Consider the following 24,321-nt stretch of genomic DNA (forward strand, 5'->3'; position numbering starts at 1 on the left):
AGATTCTTAACATCTCCAGTTGTTTTAAACTTTCATTAATGCTCTAATAATAATGCGCTATTTTCTTGTTTCTATTTCCTGATGTGTGCAGCTCAACAACCTTTTGTCACACATCTTTGCTGTTTTCTCTGGTCTTTCTCATAATGATGGATGAGGGAATCTGGCATGTGTTTTATGTCATATATATTCCCCAGTGAATTAGGAAGTCATGGCTGACCATTCAAGTGTAATATAAAATATGAATGGAAATATACTTCAGTTAGAAGATTTAAGATTATAGATTTAAGAATTTCTAAGGGTGCCAATAATTGTGGCACACATAGATTTAAGAAAAATATTTCCTGACAAGATTTAGTTTTTCAATCATTATACTTTAAATAAAGGTTAGGATTTTGCTAATATTTTGAATTAAAGATGAAAAAGCAAAAATAATTATATAATATATAATCTACTATATATTATAAATATTTTGTATGTACCTATATTTTACTCAAACAAAATCAACAAAGCATGTAACTTGATCAGGAGAACCCAAACTTTTGCATAAAACTGAACAGATGTTTAATAAAAAATATTTAAAGCATTTAAAATACTTTATTATGGTAGCATATTATTTAAATAGTTTGTTAAAATAAAAATTATGAACAGAGGAAGAAGGAAAATGCCACAATATTCAAAAGTACTGAGGTTTTTTCATCTGTATTGGTCTACCTTCACATAAAAGCCCCTTTCCCAGATTTTATACATCACTGTCTGTTACGATAGCCCTCCCCCCTTACAACAGCCACCATGTTGTTTATTGATGGTTTTGTAATATGTTTTAATAGGTTGATGTCCCCATGTAAAGGAGCGTAATGGTTTAACAGGTGACCAATGGCTGATTCTAAATGTACTTGATGGTTTCGTAATGGGATCTATATGTGTTCTGCAGGAAACTAGTGGTCTCTATTGGAAATTATTAAGGCAATTCCCATTAGAAAGTAAAACCCTAATCCTAATGATTTCTTATTATCCTTTTTCAACAGGAACAGCAGCTCTGAATTTTTGGAGCATTTATTTACTATTAAGTTGTATTAAATTATAAATATTTTTTGAATATAACACTGGTAAATCCTTATTCTGCATCATATCTTTACTATCAAAAAAAAAATGAAAAATTTGAAACCATGCTGATCGGGGCTTTAAATAAACAGGAGTGGCAACTGGTAAACACACAAGTTCGCTAACTCGCTAATTTTAGTATTTAATTTTCAAGCAACTAATAACCCCAAAAGATCTGATCAATGACTGATCCTTAAACTTTTGTATAGATGACAATTTAGCTAGCTGGCTAGTAAGTTGACTAACTTCAGTGAACATTAACGCTAGCCATTGCTGGCTAAATAACTGCTTCTAACTTGAATAAACTTAAATTTTGAATTAGTCATTCAGCTGGCCATATATATATATATATATATATATATATATATATATATATATATATATATATATATATATAGTTGGCATCATATTCAAAAAACAATAAAATTCTCAGTTTCAACAGTTGATTTGTTGTCATTGCACTTCAATGAAACATAGGGTTTAAATGATTTGCAAATCATTGCATTTTTTATTTACATTTGGCACATTATTTACATTTGTGTCCCAACTTTTTTGGAAATGGGCTTGTACATTTTAAAAAGCCTAAAGACTCATTTAAGCAGACTTCATAAGCAAGCTACTAAGCCCTGTAAAAAACTTATTCCCAAGGTTGGGCACATGGGTAAAACACGAATAAACTTAGTATGCCATTTTCAAGACAAAACATTTCACTTTTTTTTTCAAATACAGACTCTATAGTCCTTGATTTTTAAAACAAATCACTACAGCAACAATAAACAGCATTAAATGATAAATATATGCATATAACTCCAATTCAACAAAAATATTAGATAATACCATATAATTCTAAGCCACATTAAATTGTTTAGATCATTAATATATCATAGTACTAATAATCACAATTAGTTATCCAACAGTTTGGCGTTATGTAGCCGAGCAGTCACATTCACCATATGGGCTAGTGTGTGTGTTGTGTATTGATTTTTTTCTGGCATTGCTGCTTAATGTAAGACACTTGAGATCATTTCCAAATGCCATTTTTGGTATCAGATCAAATTTCCAAAAGATTGTGATTGTTTTAAATTGCAGCTGTTGCTAGCCCACCAGCCACAAAAATACTGTATTTACTGTTTATGTACTGAAAAATTCTTCATGGTATACATACATCTGTGTGATGTTTTACAGTGACCACTGGAACTCATAAGAAGTTAACAGCATTGACAAACTAACAGTCTTTTCTGTAATTAGTCTTCACTACCTGGAAGGCACTTCACAAAACAGTGAATGTAAATAACAGCCTGCCCAAACGCTGCATGATGCACAGTACTGTCTGTAAGTACCAGTTTAGACAAGCAAAATAATTTAAAGAGGAAAAGACAAAAGTACATAATGAATTGTCCCTTTCTGGAATAATCTTATTTTCCTTTTTGAGCTCATTCCTCTTGTTTTAGGTGAGCAGAGATATTTTTAGACAAATTTAAGCAACAGTTCAGTCAAAAATCAAATGTACACAATTTTCCTCTTCCCTGGATGTAGACAATCAGCCATGTGTGGTGTCTAAAGTTTCTTTATTTTAGTACTGAAGCTAAAATGCTAATGTAGGTAATAAGTAATGGAGGCCTATAGTCACCAATTAGCATCACATAAACTGCATGGTTAAATCATCACTCACTTCTCTCAAACCACATTAAGTTGTTAATTCATCTCAAATAGACTTGTTTGTGTAGTTTCTAACACTGTATCAGATGATGTTATCTATAAAGATGTACAAGATGTACAGAAGTATGTCACATAGCTGAAAACAGTGGTAGTGGCCATCTGGAAGCTTGAATTCTGTTTGTACATTGCTTTTTTGTGTACATTTGATTTTTAACTGAACTGTTGTTTTGAGGTAATTTTCATTCACGCAGTGCCCTAGCCTTAAAGACAGTGCCCCAAAGTCTTACAGACTGTCCTCTAGGCCAGTCACCCAGCACCATTGTCTCTTTCCTTTGTTTTGTCTCCTCCATTCCCAGAGGAGTCTGAGATCTTCCGTTCGCTTGTGGTTTCTGATGGCGTGTGAACCAGTTTTCCACTCTTAGCTCTTCCCCCAGCTGTTACTGAGCCACTCCAGTCTAGGATTAAAGGTCAGATAGCAATTTTCATTAACTCACCCTGATATGCTTTTAAATGGTCTGTGCATCATGCTCCTGCTTATGTAATGTAACACATAACTTTTGTATAATGAATATCTCAGTGTGCTCTTGACCTCACCTGAGTAGTCAGTGAGTTTGAATTTTCCACAGCAGAGGTGAATCCTCCATTGCTTACGGACGTTCTCTTTCATGAGGCAGTGGAACAGGAAGATAAAAAACCCTGAAACATGAAAACTCAGTAAATCATATACACATCAAGCAGAATAATGACTTATATATTTCTAGGTATATAGGTAGATGCGTAATATTTGCAGTTGTTCCAAGAGTCTTTCAAAACACTGAAGAGCTGAAATACTGTACATTTGTATGCAAATGTCTGGGCGCCTCCTGGGCAAATTACATGTTTTGTTGTGCTAATAGCATAGGGCCAAGAAGCACAGCCTTTATGGACTTCGGGCAGTCAGAATCCTTTGTGCACATATATGCCCCTGAAGAAAGTTTAAGACAAATGAAATAAACTACTACATGCTGCCTAAAAAGCCAGAAAAATAGTACAGTAAAGTATACGTTTCTTTAGTGTTTCTCCAGAGGGTGTGAATTAAATGTAGGAATTCAAAGGCACCTGCTTTAAGCAGGCTGAACAGTTATTACTTTGCAGCATGGCATGCTAACAAACATGCTATGTTTTGCTTGCCAGCTTATTATCACTCACATCAACAGTATTTCCTCCGTAAAATTTCATCAATCAACTCCAACTCCTTTTTGATGATTGTGACCAAGTGGCCTTCATAGTACAGTGCTAAAGAGAGTGCAGTCAACTTTCTCTAGCGTTCCAGCTTTTGGAACACAGTTAATATGTACAAAAGTGTCCAGACAGACTTTTTAATTAATAAATTCAGTAAATTTTGCACACTTTGCTGACACAGGTGATACAGTGCATAGACACTGCTATGTCATCTCTGTAGAAAAGCAGCTGCACACAAATGTGGCACCAGCGAGAGGAGTTTAAAGGGTCACTTCATGTGAAATCACCAACTGCCTAACCATCTGTGATTTGCTTAGTATTTTTTAAGAGAAAAAAGTCATGGTGCTCAGTAGGCAGTGTGCAAAACCTGTGTCTTTATTAGTTTCTGAGGTGTAGAAAAAAGTGTGTGCAGCCTTAATTGAACTATTAGATGAATGAAATATTTAAGTACTGTATAATATACTAAATATTAAAGTTTGAAAGATCTGAAGATGGGATGTATAAATTTGACGGGATCTGGGATGTATAAATTTGCTTCAAAGCACACAGTGTATATAGTTTTTTTCAGCATTTGGTAGTTAAACACACCCTAAATTTTATGCATTTTATGCAAATTTAGCCCCAGACAATAAAATATAAGCCTAACTTTTTACACACTCTCTTTTGAAATAATAACATTATTTTATGAAAAAATAAGCAAATCTATGATGGGAACATTTTCTTAAATTTTGTTATCCTGAATATACCCTCAAATGATTTATCATGCACTTTGGATTGATAAAAGACCATCAAACGCTTTAGGGATGAGTTAGATGGTCATTTATAGGCCTGACCTAAACTGGCAGCATTAGTACCTGATATACCTTAATATAGTTACTGTGGCTCAATGATAAACCCAGCATGGACATCTCAATGTCCAGTGGAAAGCATTCCAAGAAGAGTGCAGTAAAGCGGGGACAAACTTCCAATGCCCTTATTTTCAGAAGAAACATGGGACAAGCAGGTGTTTGGATACTTCTGGACACGTAGTGTATCTCCGACTCAGGAGGCTTTGCCTCTGATCTATCTGCAGCCCAGTTGTCTTACCCTGCAGACTGTTGAGGGCAGAGAAGAGGTAGAGGAGGGGCAGTTGGACAGGACCCCAGGCAAAAAAGGCCAAAATCCAGGTAAGGCCCAGCAGGCAAGTGAGGCTGGCCACCACACGCAGGTCATGTAGTATTCCTCTGCTAGTGCCCGCCGCCTTACTGAGATGCAAACCACGGATTTGGGCCAACACCAAGCCGAACACACAGATGTTAGAGAGCAAGATCAGAACCACAAATGCCACCACCGTCACAAAAAACGCTGTGTCATTCTGCACCCAGCAACTGCAGAAAACACAGGAAGAGGGCACAGCAATGGTTTAGTGATTCTGTCTGATGCAGGTGTTCACTAGGAAGACTGAACTACCTAAAACAGACACTTACAAAGGTGAAGTACTGTTGACTGGTGTTATGGACACAGCGCTGCCATAGCAGTCTTTATCTGCAGCAAGCACTATGCTAACAATTATCAGAGGCAAACCTGAAAAGAACATTTCAGACATTAACACCACGAGGCAATGACCATTTTCCAATCATTTTTAACATCAGCTGTACTTTCAGAGATACCCTGCATCCTATTTTGTGTTTTTCAACATTACATGCATTATAGATGAACTGATAATTAGCTGATAAGTTGAATCAGGGATGTTAGAGCAGGGAAAACACCTAACTTCACTCTCAGGTCTACATAACTTATTTATTCCTTTCATATTAGTTACCAAATCATTCCAAGTATTTCCCCTTTAACAAGCTGGAAGAAGATTAACTGAAGGACAAGCCGGGAGTTTAAGGACAAATTCTGTAAAACAACAACGTGCCCTGTCTTAGTACTAAACTCTTTACTAAATTTGTCCTTCATTTCATTCAGTTACTTTGCAAAAGTCAGAGATTACCCTTCAGTTATTTCGTTTCCAGTCAACATGGCCAGTAAGTACAAGTTATTTATTTTCTGTATCAGGGTTAAACGTAAGTTTAACAGAAAATTATACTAAAGCTTCAACAACCAGCTATTATATCCTTTTTCATTCAGTGTTTTGTGTGTCCACCCTTTGACTTTATTACAGCTTCAATTCTTTTCAGGAGAACTTTTTTCCACATCTTCAAAAGTTCAGAGCTGGTTGCATGTTCTGCATCTGCAAACACATTCAGTGATGTTGAGGTCTGGGCTCTGGGCTGTTCTGAGAACACCAGCAACTTCTTTTTTAATTTGCAAATAATAGCTCTAATAATAGATAGACATCCTTTCAGACTCATAGTGTTGAGTTGTCTTCACACAGTGGAAGGATGGACAGAAACATTGGTGGATTTTTTTCAGATCTGAAGCAAGAGTGGAGCTAAACTGAAAGAGCTAAAACCTCAAAGATGAAAGTGCTGTTTATCTGATGGTGACAGTTTTGGTGGTCTACCAGGTGTTGCACAGTTGTTATGAGTCTCATTTTCTCTGTATCTTTTGATATTTTTTTAAACCCTTGTTTTGGAAACTGTTTTTTCACTTATTTTCCTTTGGCTTTCTGCATCTCCTTGCAAATGGATTATATTATATCTTGTGTGTCCTCAGAAATGTCTCTTGGATTTCATGGCTGTTTTGACTGGAGCTTAGTTAAATGAAGAATAGTCTCAGATTTTTGCACAGTACTTTTGTTAACTACATATTATATTATATGTCTCACCCCATCCAAGTGCGCAGAATTTAAGGATGTAAGAGGGCACGTAGACATTAAAGACTTTGACAAAGGCCAGGTACATATTTATCGCCTCTAGTCCCATCCAGGTGAATGAGGCCAGTAAGAAGTAGTGGAGAATGGCAGCCACAGCAATGCAGAGGCCATAATTGTTGAATTCAGCAAGCCATGAGTTTAACAGGAAGCACATATTCAAACCCAACAAAGCCCCAGATAGGTTCATGAGGATTTTAGACGGGTAATCACGACGCAGCTTTCTATAAAAGGAGAGGACAAAGCAGAAGAGATTGCATGTAATTATGGAGTCTGAACTATGGCTGAACCATATAGACAAAATACTAGCACTACAATTGTATTGCAGCGTATTGAGATTGTGAGATGTCTTGCAATATATTTAAAACACAATAGTGAATCATTAATGTTATATAGTCATCTGGAGCTGTGATTGCTCAAGATGACCACAGCACAGAGCATTAAACACTGTGATTGGTTAGAGGGCTTATTTACATACTGCAGCCATCTAGAATATTACTAAGATCATGATATGATTAACCAATGATATGCTGAATGCCCAGTTTGTACATTATCTACTATCTTATACTGCGTGGTGATAATTCATGACTGTGAACTCACCCAAAGGCGATGTAAGTCAGCAAAGTGGTGCCTAGAAACACAGATGATATGCCACAGCCCAGGTATGTAATGACTGTCAGAATCATGTTATCTGTTGGGGTTATTGGCGTTTTGGAGACATCCTGAAAGATAGGATTTAGGGCTTAAGTATTATAGAAAATATTCCAGAAGGCGTGTTAGGATATTGAACACATCATCGGTGTCATAACAAAACATTGTATCTTTGATTTGGTAATGTAACAGGACAAACAAAACTGTTCCTAACTTTGATGTGCAGTACTGTGCAGAAGCCAGAGACCACCCTTCAGTTATTTAACTTCTAGTTAAAATGTCCAGTAAGTACAAGCTACTTATTTTTTGGGAGATTTTTTAAAAAATGTTAAAGATTTAAAGAAAATAGGACTCTTAACAACCATGAAATCCCTGGTAGACCATCGAAACTGTCACCATCAGATAAATAGTACTTAAAATTTCCATCTTTGAGATACAGAAAATCAAATTTCACTCTTGCGTCAGATATAAAAAATCCACCTCCATGGTGAGAAGACAAGCCAATGGTGTAAAAATGATTTGAAAAGACGTGTAGCTGTCAAGCCATTACTGAGAAAAAGAAATAGGCAAAAATTGACAAAATTTGCAAATCAAACAAAGACGCTGCTGATGTTCTCAGAACAATGGACTGTCCACCCCAGCATCCAGACCTCAACATCATTGAATGTGTTTGAGATTATGTGGATCATAATAAACCAATATTTTGGTTTTAATTTTCTGTCAAATAAATGTTTTTTTTTCAGTTCCTTTCCTGATTATGCAAAATCAATATCCTGTACTTAATGGCCATCTTGACTGAAAATTAAATAAATGAAATGTGGACTTTTGCACAGTACTATACATTAATGTAATTCCATTTAATTCTAAGTAATTTTGGACAATTCCAAAATTATTGGTCCATTCATCAGGAAATATTTACACAATGTAAGGAGTTGTGATATCTTTAATCTGACACTTTATTACATATCACACTATGACAATATATGTGACAGTATTCACACTGCTTACCAGAAGCACTCCAAAATGTGTGAGATGAAAGCAGATGCAGGATGTATGAGTGACATTGGTGTGTTTAACCTGGCATCCATTATCATCCCATCCACCTTTTCCATCTGTCACAAAGACAAATGCACAAACATTGACACTTACTGAAATGTACTACACACACAGATGTCAGCCTTGTACGGAACATTATAAAATTAAGCTTACTGTTCTTCTCTAAGTTCCAGTACACACATTGGGCCGTGCTGTAGTCCTGCAAGAGGGAAAATGAGGTGAAGCACTGTTCTTTTACACGTGTGATGACTAGCTAACTGATCTAACTGAAATGACTAACTGATCTAATTGGTGCTTTACTGCAAGACAGTATTCAGCTGACAGAAACCAGAGGCAGTGATGGGGGAAAAATGCACTGACTTGTTGCTGCCCATTAAGTTGCTGATGCCATTCAAAGGGGAATTCCAGAGATTTTTACAGAATTTCTGCAGAATTCAGTGGTTCAAACATAAATACATTCAGTGTTTTGATGTGAATTGGTGCATCATACAGAAACTTTCTTTACAATGGTGGTGATAAGGGTCACACTGCCAACAACACAATTATAGCCATTTTATTTACTATCAAAAACCACCAGTGAACCTACACGTGTCTTTTGTGATTTTACGTGACGTTAATAATGGTCAAACTGTGGCTATCTAGAAAAAAAACATATTTTCTTTGGGATCTATTTTGCTCATAAGAGCCTTAATGAACTTCTCTACCAGTGATGGATTTTAAAAAATATGTTTTAGAGCAATATCTGAACTATTGATAACTATTTTGTGTAATCATCTTATGTGATGCAGCTTTTAGAGGCATTAAACACTTTGAACGTCTGGATTCAATCACCACCACTGTGAACTTGGTAAGTGTCTCTAGAATGGAGCATTTCACATCAAACCACTCTAAGTTATGTAGTTTATATCTTAATGATGTAATTGTGCATAGTTTTTGAAAAATCAGTGGAACTGTCCTGTAAGTGAACCATTATTGAAAGGATCACTACCACCTGCTGGCAACAATAATTATGACACTTTCCACCAGTTCTATTTCATGGATTTCTGACTGTTTGTTTGTTTGTTGGGATGCAAACGATATTACCCAAGTGGTTACATACTTCTTTGGGCTGAAGATGAAGGACAGTGACAACCACTGGATCCTTCAAGTCATTCACAGTAGCATTGGTTACACTGGCAGACAGCACGTAGGAATTCAATGTCAGGCTGCTACTAGGGTCCTATAATGAGAATCAGAATCACTTTATTTTGCCAAGTATGTTAAATACACAGGGAATTTGTCTTGGTGAGTGCAGACATGTATGACATGTAACACACTGAACAGACCAGACAAGCACACAGACTGCTAACAAGTATTTAACTATGGGAAAAATACAATACAAAACAGTAAATAAAATAAAAGATAAAGAGATGTGTGAATATGTACATATGCAGATAAGTATATCGATATGTATGCAGATCTGAGTAGAAATATACCATAAATACTCTTATATACAGAATATTACAAAAAGATATGACTGTTGTAAAAATGTAACATCTGTACAGTTGTGTAAATAAGCATTATGTTACAGAGGAGTTACTGTAATATGGTAAGGGAGGTTGTTTAGTTTAAATGAAACATTCAAGGCTGATTTCATATAATACATTTAAAACACCCAAAAGTAAGAGGATAACAAACCCTAATAAATTTTAAGACTTTTAAGAATTTAATTTTAATACTTTTGAGTATAAGAGAACAAGTAAATTGTACTTTCACACATAAGAATTCTGGAGGTGGCAGTTACCTCAAAGAGATTTTCTGTGCCATAGAAATGAAACTGAATGCGACTCATGTTTTGATTGTTTTGGGGGAAGAAGTTCTCCAGAGTGAGGGGTAAGGATATAGATGCCACTGAGCTGGGAGACGACTCTGCAAAAGCCTGGTTGAGAAATATCTGCAATAGAGAGAAGATTATGCTTTATTACAGAGAGCAACACTGGGAGAATATCCTTCTCTGAAGCGACTACTTATACATTGTATACTGAAAAATTATAAACTGGAAGATTGAAGGTGTCTTTAGATGTATTAGATACCTTTGGGAGCAACAAGAAATTCTTAAATGATAAATAATATATAGTGATTATCTGTAATGATTTAAAGTACGTTTTCTATCTTAGATTTGATCATCACTTTCAAATATAAAGCATTCTGGACTTATTTTATTCTAACTGTATTCTCACCCTTAATGTTAAGTACTGTGTTTTACAGCTTTCTTAGTCATTAAGGAATCATCTATAGCTCTGTTCATCATTCTATACACGCCTAACATTCCTACATTTTTTTATGGCTTCCTACAAATTAGTTGAAACCTGTGAAGTTGTAGCATCCTAGCATCCTCTAGCATCCTATGAGAATCATTCTATACATGCATCTGCAACAAAATTGGTTTTGGGTTAATGATATGATGCACACTTGTCATGATGAAGTCCATTATTTCCCTATTAAATAACTTAATAAATAGACAATGACTGATATCACATTATCCTACAATGCCTCCCTTATGCGCATTTTCAGGGCATCAGAATCAAATTAATTTTAGGCATTTATGGGTCCCTAAAAATGTCAGGTGGTGCAACGCTCCAGCTATAAATGCAGACTAAGTAAACCATTTAAATGGGTAATTTGGTCATAAAAGAAATTCAAAATTAAATAGTTTGGCATAATTTTAAGTTTGAACCTTTTAAAACATGAACATGTTGCAAAATCAAAAAATATTGAACCCACTGAAAGATGTTTTTCTTTTAATTCTGATTTCCTCAAATGCACATGGCACAACAGAAAACTTTAATCCTGTTTTTTTTTTTTTAGAAAGAGTGGGCAGTGTATTACATCATAGAGAAGATTCCCATGTGAACTTAATGGTCTGTAGCCCTTTTACAAATATTGAAAAAATGTTTTTTTTTGAGTGGTTAGTTTACCTCAGGTGGTATAGTATGACCCCAGGAAAACAAAAATATTGTTATTATTATTATTATTATTGTTATTATTATTATTATTATTATTATTATTATTATTATTATTATGTTTATTTATAAAATAGTGTTTATTTATAAAAAATGTATCTCTAATGACAAAAGACATTTATATGGGTGTCTAAGTACAAAGACAGTTTTTTCAATAGCAGTAAATAAGTTTTATTAAGTGATAATTCTGTTTGAAATTTAGCTTGTACCATTACAAAAGCAATTAAACAAATATCAATACATTGAATTATTATATTACAGAAAAAAGTGATTAAAAGTAAATAAAATTAAGGTTTAAAATGATTTTATAGTGTTGTATGAAAGTAATACTGCATCTCTAGAATAACACTTTTCCACCATTTCAATAATGTTATTGATCATTTGAAGTGTTAGGTCAATGGTGACATGAGGGTGTCTCACCTCAGGAGATAGGCCTGCCTGGAAGGAGGACACTCCAAATGTAAGTCCCTGGAACTCCTCGGTCTCCAGGTTGATTAGCTGCAGCGCAAGTGAAGGAGCTGTGGTGCTGTGACAAAACCCAGAGAAATCCATCCTGTTTCCCACCCTTTCTGTGATTGAGAGGATTCTGAACCATACAAAAGAAGAGAGCAGACAGAGAGAGAAGAGTTCAGACGCAATGTGATGGTACCACATATTTTTGATACTTTATAATGTAGATGTGTCAACTCCAGTAAATCCTTTTTAGGGAGCACTAAAGCTCCCTAAAGCTGTCTTTTAAATTCCCCATCTGAGATACTGTTGATACTGTCATTCAGCTCTACTGCTTCATTACAAAGAATTACACAGAACAGCTTCTGCTATACTTACTTGTTTGTAGCTTGGGCAAGAAAGGATGTGGAATCTAAGACATCTGAAACCACACTAATGATGTTGTCAGCAAGCTGAGTGGTCATGATGCCAACTTCAGTGATCTCAGACAGTTTCTGCAGCACAGTGTTCAGCTGGGACAAACTCAAGTCTGTCTCATTATGCAGCAGGTTCTCAAGCATGCCCAAAACATCTGCTGAATTGTCTAGAGGAGAAAGAGTACAAAGGCATGTTCAGAGTCCTTACACTGGAAAAAGTGAATATAAAAAAGTAGGAAAAGAAGTAAAAGGATATAAGTAACGGCTAAGAGGATAATAGTTGGCTCTATTTAATAACATTAAAGGCTTCTAGCTATGGCTTACAACACAAAAAGGGGAAATGATGTATGGCTGGAAATATCTGCCCTGAGGCGTTGCAAAGATGGCTGCCAAAAGGACAGGTCTTTTTTATATGGACTTTCACCACCAGAGCTCGGCGTGAAAACTATTTACAGGCAGAATTATGTTGGCTTACTGTATTTGTTAATACAAACTTTAATGTGATTTCAAATTACAAATGACATCTTATAACAATGTTGAGTTAGCTAGCTATGCTAACTTTTCATAATGTAGTTTATGGTTAAAATATTCTGTGTATAGATAAATATTAACACTCCTACACATGCCCTCATTTGCACTGTTAAGGATAAAATCCTTGTCTAAAAGATGCTGGGGTCTCCTCAGCATAGAGATGACTAGCTTCAGCGTTAGCTTTAGCATTAGCTCATGAGAAGAGGCAGCTTTTTTTTTTTTAGCTCAAACCTCCCTCTTATTAGATGTGAAAACCTATTTCTGACCACAGGACCACTGTTGACAGATATTCCTTGGGGTTCGGCCATGCTCATTCTCACTGATATGATATTAATATGGCAGTGTGTGTGGTGCTAGTATGAGTGAATCAGACATTAGTGTCACTGCTAGGTTGAGAGTGGCCCACCACCAAAACATATCAAGCCAAGAGCAGCTCTGTGGCCAGAAACCGATCACTGATGTAGAGGTGGAGGATGGCTAACACAGGTTGTGCGTAGTACATGTCATAAGCAATCATCTGAAAATGTTACAACATACACATATGATATGAAGCACTTACTTGCCGTAACTGTGATCCCTTCCAAATCATCAATATCAGTCATGACCTTCTCACATCTTGACATATCTGGGGGATCCCAAATCACTCCATCAGTGTTGCCATCCAGTTTACTGAGGAAAACAAGAAAATGAATTCATTTTAACACATAAAAATTAATTCATCATTAAATCAAGGCTGTATGTACACATTGAACATGTTTTTCTAAAAACAGTTCTGGTTTAATGATGTGAACTTCCTTCTGAAAAACATTTGACAGCTACTTTCCTTCTCAGTAGTTACGGTAGTCAGAGAGCAAACACAATGAAAGCTGTGGTTAACATTAGAGAACAGCCAGAATCCTGCAATATAAAAATGCTGACGCTCCATAAAATAAATTGCCTTTATCTTACGATTATTAAATTTGCATTGTTATCTTCATCTGTCTGAGGATTAATATTTGAGTTATTTGAGATAATTCATGCATTATATTTACAGATAATGGTTCAACTGGGGATATTGCTTGGTATAATCATATAAAAAGGCTTATTAATCAGTCCAGCCAGCTGAAGACTGAGCGTTTAGAGTGTGTGCTGTGTGACGCAAAGACACATGGAAAAAGGGAGTGTTACCCGAGGGGCCTGCCGTACTCTGGTTTAGCATCTCTGTGGAAACATAATATTTATACTGTCTACACCATAGAATTTACAATAAAAGTAGTAAAGAAATGACAGGTATTATGTGATATCAGCTATAGTACAGCTGTATCATAACTTGACAGTCAGTACAATAAAAGCTTAAATCAACTGTATTTTTGATTTAGGAGCACTGGGCATTGTGTTCATTCATCAGAATAAAAACTAAAGCAAAACCCCTGCTGTCAGCTTCAGTGATAGATGTGATGGTGTAAATTGCTTACCAGAGTCTTGTGGCACTGTCATGGCCCTTCTCACACTTCATTTCATATGTGTCCTGGGCTTGTATGGAGGGCCATGTGTACAGGCCATAAACCGTTTGAGTGGTATCCTCTGGACAAAGCCCAGGCTCTGAACAAATAAACAGCATTCTTAAAATCTGCATGTAAGCATGGACAGCTGGCTTTTACAACATCAAATAATTTACTGCTATCTATCTATACTGCAGTCACTAGAAGAGATATATCTTACTATTGTAATACATCAGACCGTTTTTTTTTTCACTGAACTATGGTTAAGTTGTTTGTTCCTGTATCATATGTCATATGCAAAAGATAAAAGCTTTGTCCCCTGCACCATAACAGCTCTCAACAAACTACACCACTGAAACAGAGAAAGCAGAATGCTTGTAAAGGGATACAGGATACACAATACAGTCAAGTACAAATCCCCTACAGAGAACACACTTCTGTATGTTTTAAGACACAAGTAGCGTTTATTTGCTGAATTTAACATATTAAAATTTGGCCTATACAAAGGTTTCTTTTTCCAAAATGCTAAACTCAGCAAAAAAAAAAAATATATATATATAGAGGTACTGCCCCAGTGACAGTTTAGTACCTTTAGTACCTTTAGTATATATATATAGTTCTACAATTACAGACTGTAGTCCATCTGTTTTTCTGCATGCTTTGTTGTCCCCTTTTACCCTGTTCTCCAATTGTCTGTATTAATTGGGCATCATTCTCAACACTGCAGTGGCACGGATGTAATGGTGATGTGTTAGTGTGTGTTGTGCTGGTACAAGTGGATCAGACACAGCAGTGCTAAGAATGATCCACCACCCAAATAATATCTGATCATCAGTAGTCCTGTGAATCGGGTAGAGGGTGACTTTAAACAGTGCACAACAACAAATGGGCTACAGTCTGGGTTGGTGGACCTCATAAAGAGGCCATAGTAAGTAAAAGGTAGATGTTTGTAATAAAGTGGACAGTGTGTAAATTCTAGTATTCTAGTATGGTTAATATTTACAGTACATAAGTCATACCTATGCGTAAGATGCTGATTTGATTGGCTGAGACATTAATTGTGATGGAACCGTTGGAAAATCCTTTTGTTAAGAGGTCAAAAATGAGCATCCTCGTTTCATTGACATTCACTGGAGCAAAGGCCTGGACATGAAAGGTGCAGCCATATCTGTAACACATGGAAACATCTCTCAGCTTTCATTTCACTGATAAGTGAACTAAATTATCTACACAATAGAGAAGCACAGGTGTAACACTCAAAAAGTACCTGGAGTCTGGTGCTGATTTCCCTCCGCCATTTTGACTGGATTGACATCCCCAAAGAAACACAAACAGAAAAGATCATACACCATTCTATACTCATAGTAACTGAATAACAGTCACTCCAAATCAATATATATATAATTCTTTTACATTTAAAATACTAGAATTCAAATTTGCATTGAATTTAGGGTCAACAAAAATCTCTTTCAACCAAAATAATCTTTATTTAATCTTTATTATAATCTTCTTAATCCTTTCACAACTAACCCTTTAAATGGCCAAGACCTGTTAATGGGTGCAAACATTTATTAAACACATACTACACTTTCAGAAAAAAGGTACTAAACTGTCACTGGGGCAGTACCTCTCTTGTCACTGTGGTCGTACCCTTAAGGGTACATCTCAGTATGTTTAGCCAGGGAACATAATTGCACCATAATCTTTTCACCTGGAAAAAATGTATTTATGGACCACAGTTGGACCTTAAATCCACCTTTGTACCGTTGAAGGTACATTTACATTTTTTGTTTTCATTGTACTCCATGTAGTTACCAAATAATATCCCTTAGGATGTTACAAGCCATAGATTATAATAGATAGTAATAGACCTGGTTACAGTTTACAGGCCACTTACTTAGGATTTGTTGTAAGCTTAAAATTTAGAACTGTCATCCGGCGGTCTCCACCTAATGTTTGCTGAAGCTACAGAGCAAGAGAAAGAATTACAGTGAGAAGAGGCGTCCATCTATAACGAGTTTCAGTGTATTATTCTAACATGTGTGTGTGAGTGCACCCATTCACCCAGTGTTGAAGAGTCTGTGCTGCATTCTCCACAGAGCCATTCATTGTGAGGTTCATATTAACTCTGTAAAAAGTGTCTGAAAAATCTGAGTGGGGAAAAATTATTATTATGAGTTAAGCAACCATCTTTTAATCCTTTTCCAAAGAATGACACTTTTACATCTATAAATGCAGTAATGAGAAAAGTAGTTAAAGGTTGCACTAACCTATATAGTTTGAGTCATTTTCAGGAATGATTGCTGCAACAGAAAGAAAGAAATTGCGCATCTTGTGAAATTGCATGCATAGGAGATCACATGTGTCAAGTCCACATGTGTCAGGCTCCAGTCCCCACGGGCCAGAACACTTCAGACTTCAGCATACTGCCTCATTAAACACGTGATTCATCTCATCAGCTGATTAGCATATGCTTCACAAACTGAATTCAGAGTGTTAGATGAAAAATGCTAACCACCACAGCACTTTGACCCAGAATATCACCAGATTTACATGGCTGATTGAGACTTCATACAGTACTGTGCAGAAGTCAGAGACTACCTGTCATTTATTTAATTCTCAGTCAAAATGCCAATTAAGTACAAGGTTTTTTTTTCCATTTTTCAGTGTCAGGAAAAAAGCAGGAAACATATATTTAACAGAAAACTACACTGAAACCTCAACAACTACATATACAAATGTCTTTATTACAGCTTCCATTATTTTCAGAAGATTTGCTTTCAGGTTTTCAAAGAAATCTGCAGGAATTTTTCCACACCTCCAAAGTCCAAGTAATCTCAAACATATTAAATGATTTTGAGATCTGGGCTCTGGGGTGGTCAGGCTGTTGTTCTGAGGACAACAGCAACTTTGTTGTTTGATTTGCTTGTTTGAAGTTTCTTCTTTTTTGTCTATTTTCTTTTCTCAGAAGTGGCTTTTTGACATCATTTCAGATCCATAGTGTTGAGTTGTCTTCTCACAGTGGAAAGATGGACAGAAACACCTGTGGATTTTTTCAGATCTGAAGCAAGAGTGGTGCTTGATTTTCTTCAGTCTCTCAAAGAACTTGTTTAAACCTTGCCTTAACATGTGTTTCGGCCTGGATCGTATCTGTATATACTTTGACCAGATTAGATCTGATTGTACTTTCCCTGCGTAAAAAGGACATCAACCTGGACGTTGTTTCCATGTTACTAGTTTGGCTTGAACACTTTCTTTCTTTCTTTCTTTCTTTTTTTCTTTCTTTCTTTCTTTCTTTCTTTCTTTCTTTTTGTTTGCACTTGTATTAAGTGTGGTCAAGATCCATCTCTGACCAACTCCAAATGTGGTTTGAGTGATCCGATTGTAATCCAAACACTGACTGTGTTCTGACTGTGTTTATACCTGGCTTTTCATATGGTCAAGTAAAATCCAAACGGAATCTGATCACCAAAAAACGTATGTTGATTCAAAGTGTAAACAGGCCTAAAAATGAAAGCTTTAAGCACTGTTTATCTGATGGCAAGTTTTAGTGGTCTACCAGGTCTTAAATGGTTATTAGTCCCATTTTCTCTATAAGTTTTAATATTTTTTTATTTTTGAAGTCCACTTTTGGAAACTCCTGTTTTGCAAGTGGATTATCTTCTGTCAATCTCCTCAGAAATATATCCTGAAAAAGGAATAACTTTTGCTTCATTGCTGTTTTGACTACAGATGAAATAAATGAAGGGTGCTCTTTGGCTTTTACACAATACTGTATATAATAAGACATCAGTTTCATCAGATCGTCCCATGACTGCTAAATTTGAGGTGCTGTGAGCACATTGATCTTTTTCACGCATTCTTTCTGTTCACACATACCAACTGGAAGGATGTTGAGAGAAGCTGGATCTGTCTGAAGGATGGTGTGGTCACTGTGGTTGTAGGTGTGTATTAACAGTGTCCACAGTTCAGCCTGAGTCTCATCTATACTGGCATGAGGGCTCACTGTCACATACACCAGGCAGCTGAACCTTTTAACACATCAGTAACACAGGCCATTCATGTAAGAAATGAGTATCAATTCAATTCCATTTCCATATTATGGATATGTATCAACTGAGACATTTACCATTCTTCTTTAGAAGACATATTTCTGGCCTCCTACAAAAAAGCATAACATCTTGGGTTGGTTGTGGCCACAACTGTACACACATAATATCTTAGTCACTATCTGATTACATATCTATTTAATAATGTGTGCATACCTTCAATTCAGCATTTTCATGTTCACACAGAGCACAGTCTGTTTGGTACATCTGGCTGATTTGAAACATACACAAACAGAAAGCATGTCAGAGTTTGTTAAGTCATGTGTGGTTGTTAAACAACTAAATCACGCAGGTATGTATGAAGAGTCTTTGCACCAAACAGTGTGCATCAATAAGACAAATCAAACTACTCAGTTTCCTTCAAATATTAGAAATTCAACATGCATAACTGAAATGATGCATAAAACATTTAATACATAGAACTGTAACTACCTTAGACTTGACAGGAACAGAGAATTCACAAGCGTGTTCTGAGGCAAAATGCTCTCCAGCTAAAACATGAGGAAAGGAAAAGGCAATGTTCACAATGCCCATAATATTAGATATGCTGTTATGAGAAAGTAAATATTGATCTGATATCTCTTACCCATTTCAGCACAATCGCCTTGGACTCATTCCCATTTAGGTCACCACTGGCCTTTTGAGTGATCAATAACTTCATGTTTATTTGATACTTTGACCATTCTGAAATAAGATGGAGATCATTTACTGAGAGGTGTCAACCAATTACAAATGTTTTAGCATAAAGCAATAGTGGACAACAAAAGTATTAAAAGTATGTTGAATAGCTAAGAACTTTAGCAGCCCATTTGAAGTCTCAGTTTTGTCTGTACTTTTGTCTATTTTTATAAATAATAATATAGCATACAGTCTCAGAAATCACATAAACAGGTCTATATGAGATTACATAACAAATTGACTCCAGTTTCAGGAATGCAGTTTGCATGATGCATAATTGGTTATCATAAGCTTTCATTATTTGCTAGTTATATAGTTACCAGCATAGCTCCAGTGTAAAACGAAAGAAGCGAACTTTACACAGCAAACATGTCCTGCCTGATTGAATATATTTGGTAATTGTGTAAATTAGGTATTTACCAAAATACAGCCTAAAAACAGCACCACACCGTATCTTCAGTACAAAGTTTGGTTAACTGTACTATTGGCTAGATAGCATAGATCAAATAGTTATTGTTATGTTTTATGGATTATTAATTATGAACTTTTACATTGTTTTAAAACTCTGTTCCTGAGCTAACTGTACAGTCACTTGAAACTCATTCACAACAGTTGCACGAGTTAAAAACAGCCAGTCAAAATACAGTTAATGCATCACTTGACAACATCGAACAAGTTTCAAATAATTGATTTTACCAGATTAATGGACAAGAAAATAAAACAGAGGATGACTCTAGGTTGGTAGTTTTTTTTTTCAATTTCCTGAGTCATGAGAACCAATGTGAGTCTTGGAAAGCTAGCATTTTTGTAACCAACTGTGTTAACTAGCCAGCTAATGGCAACAGATGTTTAAACAGTTGCTTGTGAAAACATTTGTTCTTCTTTACCATGTTGTTTTTGTAATTTACGAAGCTTAACTTATTTTCTCCTCTCTTGATGCCACCTAATTTTACACAGATCTCAGATTAATTTGGGATACACTCCTCAAGGAACTTGTGCATCTAGGACAGGATGAGTGAATCGCTACTTAAATTTTAATTTTCAAATGTTTAACATCCAAACAGAAAAAAATCTAAAAATATATAGTAAAAAAACACAGATAGATAGATAAAAGACAAGCATAGAAAAAGGAACAGTGACAGCTACAACACAAGCAGCTAATTTATCTAGTTAGTCGATCAGTGGAATGTGTTGCAACTTTGTTTTGAATTGCTACATGTCACTGTCAAGTTGCACATAAGTTATGTACTGACACCTCACAAAATGCAACTAATTGCATGAATGTTTCACCATGTAAAGCCAGCCCAACATGCCTGGAGCATCAAGCGCTTCATAAGTTGCTTCAAGCCAATGCCAGTGTATAAAAATCACAAAACTGTGCAATAATATCACTCAGCAGGTTAGAAACTCTAGTGTCTTCACTCTTAAAAATAAAGGTACCAGAAAGGGTTCTTTGAATCGATAGAATAGGGGTCGTCAATCTTATCTGTGACAGGCTGGTGTGGCTACAGGTTTTCATTCCAGCCAAGTGTTTTTGGTACATAAAACCACTCAAATCACAGAGGAACAGAGGGGGAAACAATAAAAGCACAAAACAGATGGAGGAACCTCCATATAATTTAAAGTTTCTATCAATTAAAGGGCCTTTCTTAGAACTGTATGTTTAAGCCAAAAACACTTTAGGAACCTTATTTATTAACAGTGTACAGTAAATACATACTTAAAAAGGTGGTTCTTCACGGGTTCTATTTGAATGCATATATGGTTCTTTGCATGGTTAAATAGTTCTCTTTGATGGAAAACCTGTTTGCTGTGTGTGGTTCTTTAAAGAACAGTTAAAAATAGTTCTAGATAATATCTAAAAGGGTTCCACTACTGTTACAAGTCATAGAACTTTTTTTGGTACTAGAACCCTTTTTGTTAAGAATGTAGAGGTTTGTCTCACCACACTTTAACCTATTGTCTGTTATGGGTGCGCAGCCATGGTACTCCCAGTCATTCTTGCTCCAGGTCACAACATTTCCACTCACGCACTTCCATTCTGTGAGCTGCTGGGGGTTTAGCTCTTGTCGCCACATACGGAACATTGTTATTTCCCCCATGAAGTTGGTCCCTGTTTCAAAGTCCATAACGCCACCAACAAAGCTGTGGGTCACCCCCAGAGTGAGTGTGCCATTTGGAGCCAGACTACTGGGTGCTAAGGCGTTAAGCTTAGAACTTAGGGCAACTGAGCCATTGACAATCAACTGGAAGTGTCTGGTGCGGTTCGACCATGTCAAGCAAACAGTATGCCAGTTTTGAAGAGGCAAGTCATACGCAGCAGTCCATTCATTTCCAAAAAGCCACGCCTTCAAATTGCCCCCCCTTCCAGCCAAGCCCAGCTCAATACTGAGCTCTCCGGGCTTCTTGTATACGAAGGCAGTCCAGGCTGAGGTGGTAATCTGTCTCCAGAGGTCAACACACACGCTCAGTTCCTCTAAAGGTGGCACAGTGCAGGTTTTGCTCAGCTGCCAGTAACATGAACGGCCCAGAAAGGCCACCTTCTGTCCCCAGAGGCTAGGATTGGTGGAAGCTGAGGGATATGATATACAAGAATTAGAACATTAGCTCATGAAAACAAGGTTTGATCATTAGGAGTTTGCTTTTGATCTTGCTTTATCATCTTTGAATGACTGTTTGCAGGCTACACAGTATTCAAGCATTTAAGAAGCTAAAAGAACAGTATTTAATACATTAAAATATTACATATAATATGTCGCTGGAACTGTATGTGTACTTCAATGACCTTACTTACCTGAACACAAGAGACAGCTCCCAAATATCCATATGTACACAATGACTGATAGACATGCACTAATTTTGCCCATAACTGTAGTCTTTAAAGAGAACATAACTGGCTGGATATTACTTACACTGTAAAAAGAACAGATATGTATTTACATGCAGTGTACCATAAACACATCATTTATTATCTTTTACTATTCATATCACATTTCACATTTTATTCCGATTTTAAATGTATAGCTCCTTAAATAACAGCAAAGAAGTTTTTTAAGAAGATAATTAACAAAAAATACTTATGCATATTTGTAAACATTACAGCTGAATTACTCTTAATTTAGGGTTAATGACAATTATTAGTTTTGTCCATCATTTTCTATTTAAATCAAAAAGGTACACAATTTTTAATTGCTTTTCTGATGTCAGTACGTCTGATATCACTGTTGTAAGAACAAAACCTTGTATCTCCAAATTGGTAACTTTACAGGAGAAGGAAAAAACATACTTTACTTTTATTGTAAGTCAATGGAACCAGACCTTTTTCCAGGTCATTTTGGGCCATTTCTTTTGATCCATTCTTCATGAAATTTACATACAATGTAAAGGGCAACAGGTATTTTCAAATTATGTCAAAGATTGAAAAATACAAAAATTGAGATACAAGGTTTTGTTTGGACAGCAATGATATTCTTTTCAACAGGAGATAATGCACAACGATATGACATTAAGAACACAAAGAAAACATTATTACTCCACAAGCTGTTATCAGTTAGTGATATCGTTGCTGTCCAAAGAAAAACATTTATCTCCATTTTTGTCTATTTTGATTTTTCTCCATCATTTGAACACATCAGTTGCCCTGTACATTGTGTGAAAATTTCATTATGATGGACCAATTTAAATGCTCCAAAATGACTTGGAATAAAACATCTTTAAATTAACTTACTTTAAAAGTAAAGAATGTTTTGCCCTCTCCTGTAAAGTTACCATTTTGGAGATACAAGGTTTTTGTCAGACAGCGACGATATAGTGATAGAATTATTGCAATTACAAATACACAGTAATGTTACTTACTGAGTTACAACATCTGTGTGTATTACACATCGACTGATGGAAGCAATATCAACAGAAGAAATCACATCACATCCTTTCAGCACAATCTAGAAATCCGTGTTGGCTGAATCCATAAGTCCAGGCCCGTGCTGTGATCTCTGGCATGAGGGCAGTGCGTAGGACAGTGTAAGTGCTGGACCTTTACTCACTGCAGCAAAAAGCCACTCCCACTCTCTCCTACACAGTTACTCATTAAACATAGAGAAAACAATAAACTTAATAGCCAGTATCAATGAAGTGATTTAACCTACCTTAAAAGAAAACTGCATAGCCTGTAGATACAATGAATGTGTTTGTTGAAGATGGTTCATGTTCTGTAGTTGAGTCATTATGATTGTAGTGCAAAATGAAGATGTTTACAGTGTGAACTCGAAATCAGCCACAGCTTGTTATGTATACTGTGGGATGTCATTTGCATAACTCATACATGTAAGACAAGACGCACCTTGTCTGAACAAAGGTTATGATAAGCAACAAAAAACCTGTGGTTGTAAAACATTCTACCACACATACAGCACTGTGCAAAAGTCTTAGACAGCCACCGAAATGATTTAAAACTATTTATGTAAATGTGTTGCAGTCTGTAAAAAACGCTAAGTAACAATATATTTATTTAATATAAACATATAAAGTAAACGTAGAGACAATAAAGCATAATAATTTCTTGTTTTCTAAAAGGTTAATGATATCTTGATTAGAAAACACATGATTGGTTCCTGACTCCTCGCTGCACTTCAGCCATTGCCTGGATTAGCTGAATTTCATAAACAGCACACCTGATTTATTTGAATGAAGTATTGATGAAGAAGACCAGGTACTGGATGATAACTATAAATACTTAGTTTCGTCAAGGAGAGAGTGGTTAAGCTAACACACTGTCACACATCAAATCATAATGTATTGTTTATTTGTTTATTTGTATTGTAGCATGTTCTAGAAATGTTTGGGCCTCTTAGTTTAAGTTGTGTGTTCTCCAGCATTAACTGCACTTGGTTTATTTTGCTATGTACTCTGATTGGAGAGGGAGGGGCTAGGAACCACCCCGGCTGTGTGTGTAGGTGTGGTGGAAAGAGAGACGGAGATGTGAGCTGGGGGAAAGATTGAGTTGGACAGCTAGAAAATAAAGCACCGCAACTTGTGCGAAAGCAGTGCCTTTTTAATAGAGCTGAGCACTACAATATTGTAATATTAGTTTGTTTCGTTTTTTCAAACAAATGCATGCTTACTGCCCAGCAAAAAAGCTTTACATACATTTTTGCACAGTGTTGTATATGT

General features: G+C 36.0%; 1 protein-coding gene across 1 annotated transcript; it reads right to left on the reverse strand.

Annotated features, from left to right (window-relative positions):
• Positions 1 to 2,516: 2,516 nt before the first annotated feature.
• adgrg4a (adhesion G protein-coupled receptor G4a) lies at positions 2,517 to 23,179 on the reverse strand. The gene is made up of 27 exons (XM_036569108.1): positions 23,008 to 23,179; positions 21,947 to 22,065; positions 21,098 to 21,724; positions 19,061 to 19,158; positions 18,907 to 18,965; positions 18,631 to 18,685; positions 18,495 to 18,526; positions 18,245 to 18,396; positions 16,636 to 16,668; positions 16,430 to 16,515; positions 16,263 to 16,330; positions 15,633 to 15,668; positions 15,385 to 15,533; positions 14,339 to 14,465; positions 13,444 to 13,553; positions 12,316 to 12,520; positions 11,908 to 12,073; positions 10,269 to 10,418; positions 9,585 to 9,704; positions 8,639 to 8,684; positions 8,438 to 8,541; positions 7,379 to 7,500; positions 6,734 to 7,002; positions 5,448 to 5,544; positions 5,068 to 5,348; positions 3,355 to 3,456; positions 2,517 to 3,215 (listed from the first exon to the last, which is right to left on the reverse strand). Exons 2-27 carry the CDS (start codon positions 22,041 to 22,043, stop codon positions 3,067 to 3,069), a joined length of 3,540 nt encoding a protein of 1,179 aa, XP_036425001.1. The 5' UTR covers positions 22,044 to 22,065; positions 23,008 to 23,179; the 3' UTR covers positions 2,517 to 3,066.
• Positions 23,180 to 24,321: the final 1,142 nt, after the last annotated feature.

This window comes from Colossoma macropomum, unplaced genomic scaffold (assembly GCF_904425465.1).
Source record: "Colossoma macropomum unplaced genomic scaffold, Colossoma_macropomum, whole genome shotgun sequence".
NCBI classification, from domain to species: Eukaryota; Metazoa; Chordata; class Actinopteri; order Characiformes; family Serrasalmidae; genus Colossoma; species Colossoma macropomum.

Coding starts and splice junctions, on each gene's coding strand:
- adgrg4a (XM_036569108.1), bottom strand. CDS start 22,043: ATGTTCTCTTTAAAGACTACAGTTATGGGCAAAATTAGTGCATGTCTA. Junction 19,159..21,097: donor AGACAATAGGTTAAAGTGTG/GTGAGACAAACC, acceptor ATCTTATTTCAG/AATGGTCAAAGTATCAAATA. Junction 12,074..12,315: donor CTTGCCCAAGCTACAAACAA/GTAAGTATAGCA, acceptor TGTATGGTTCAG/AATCCTCTCAATCACAGAAA.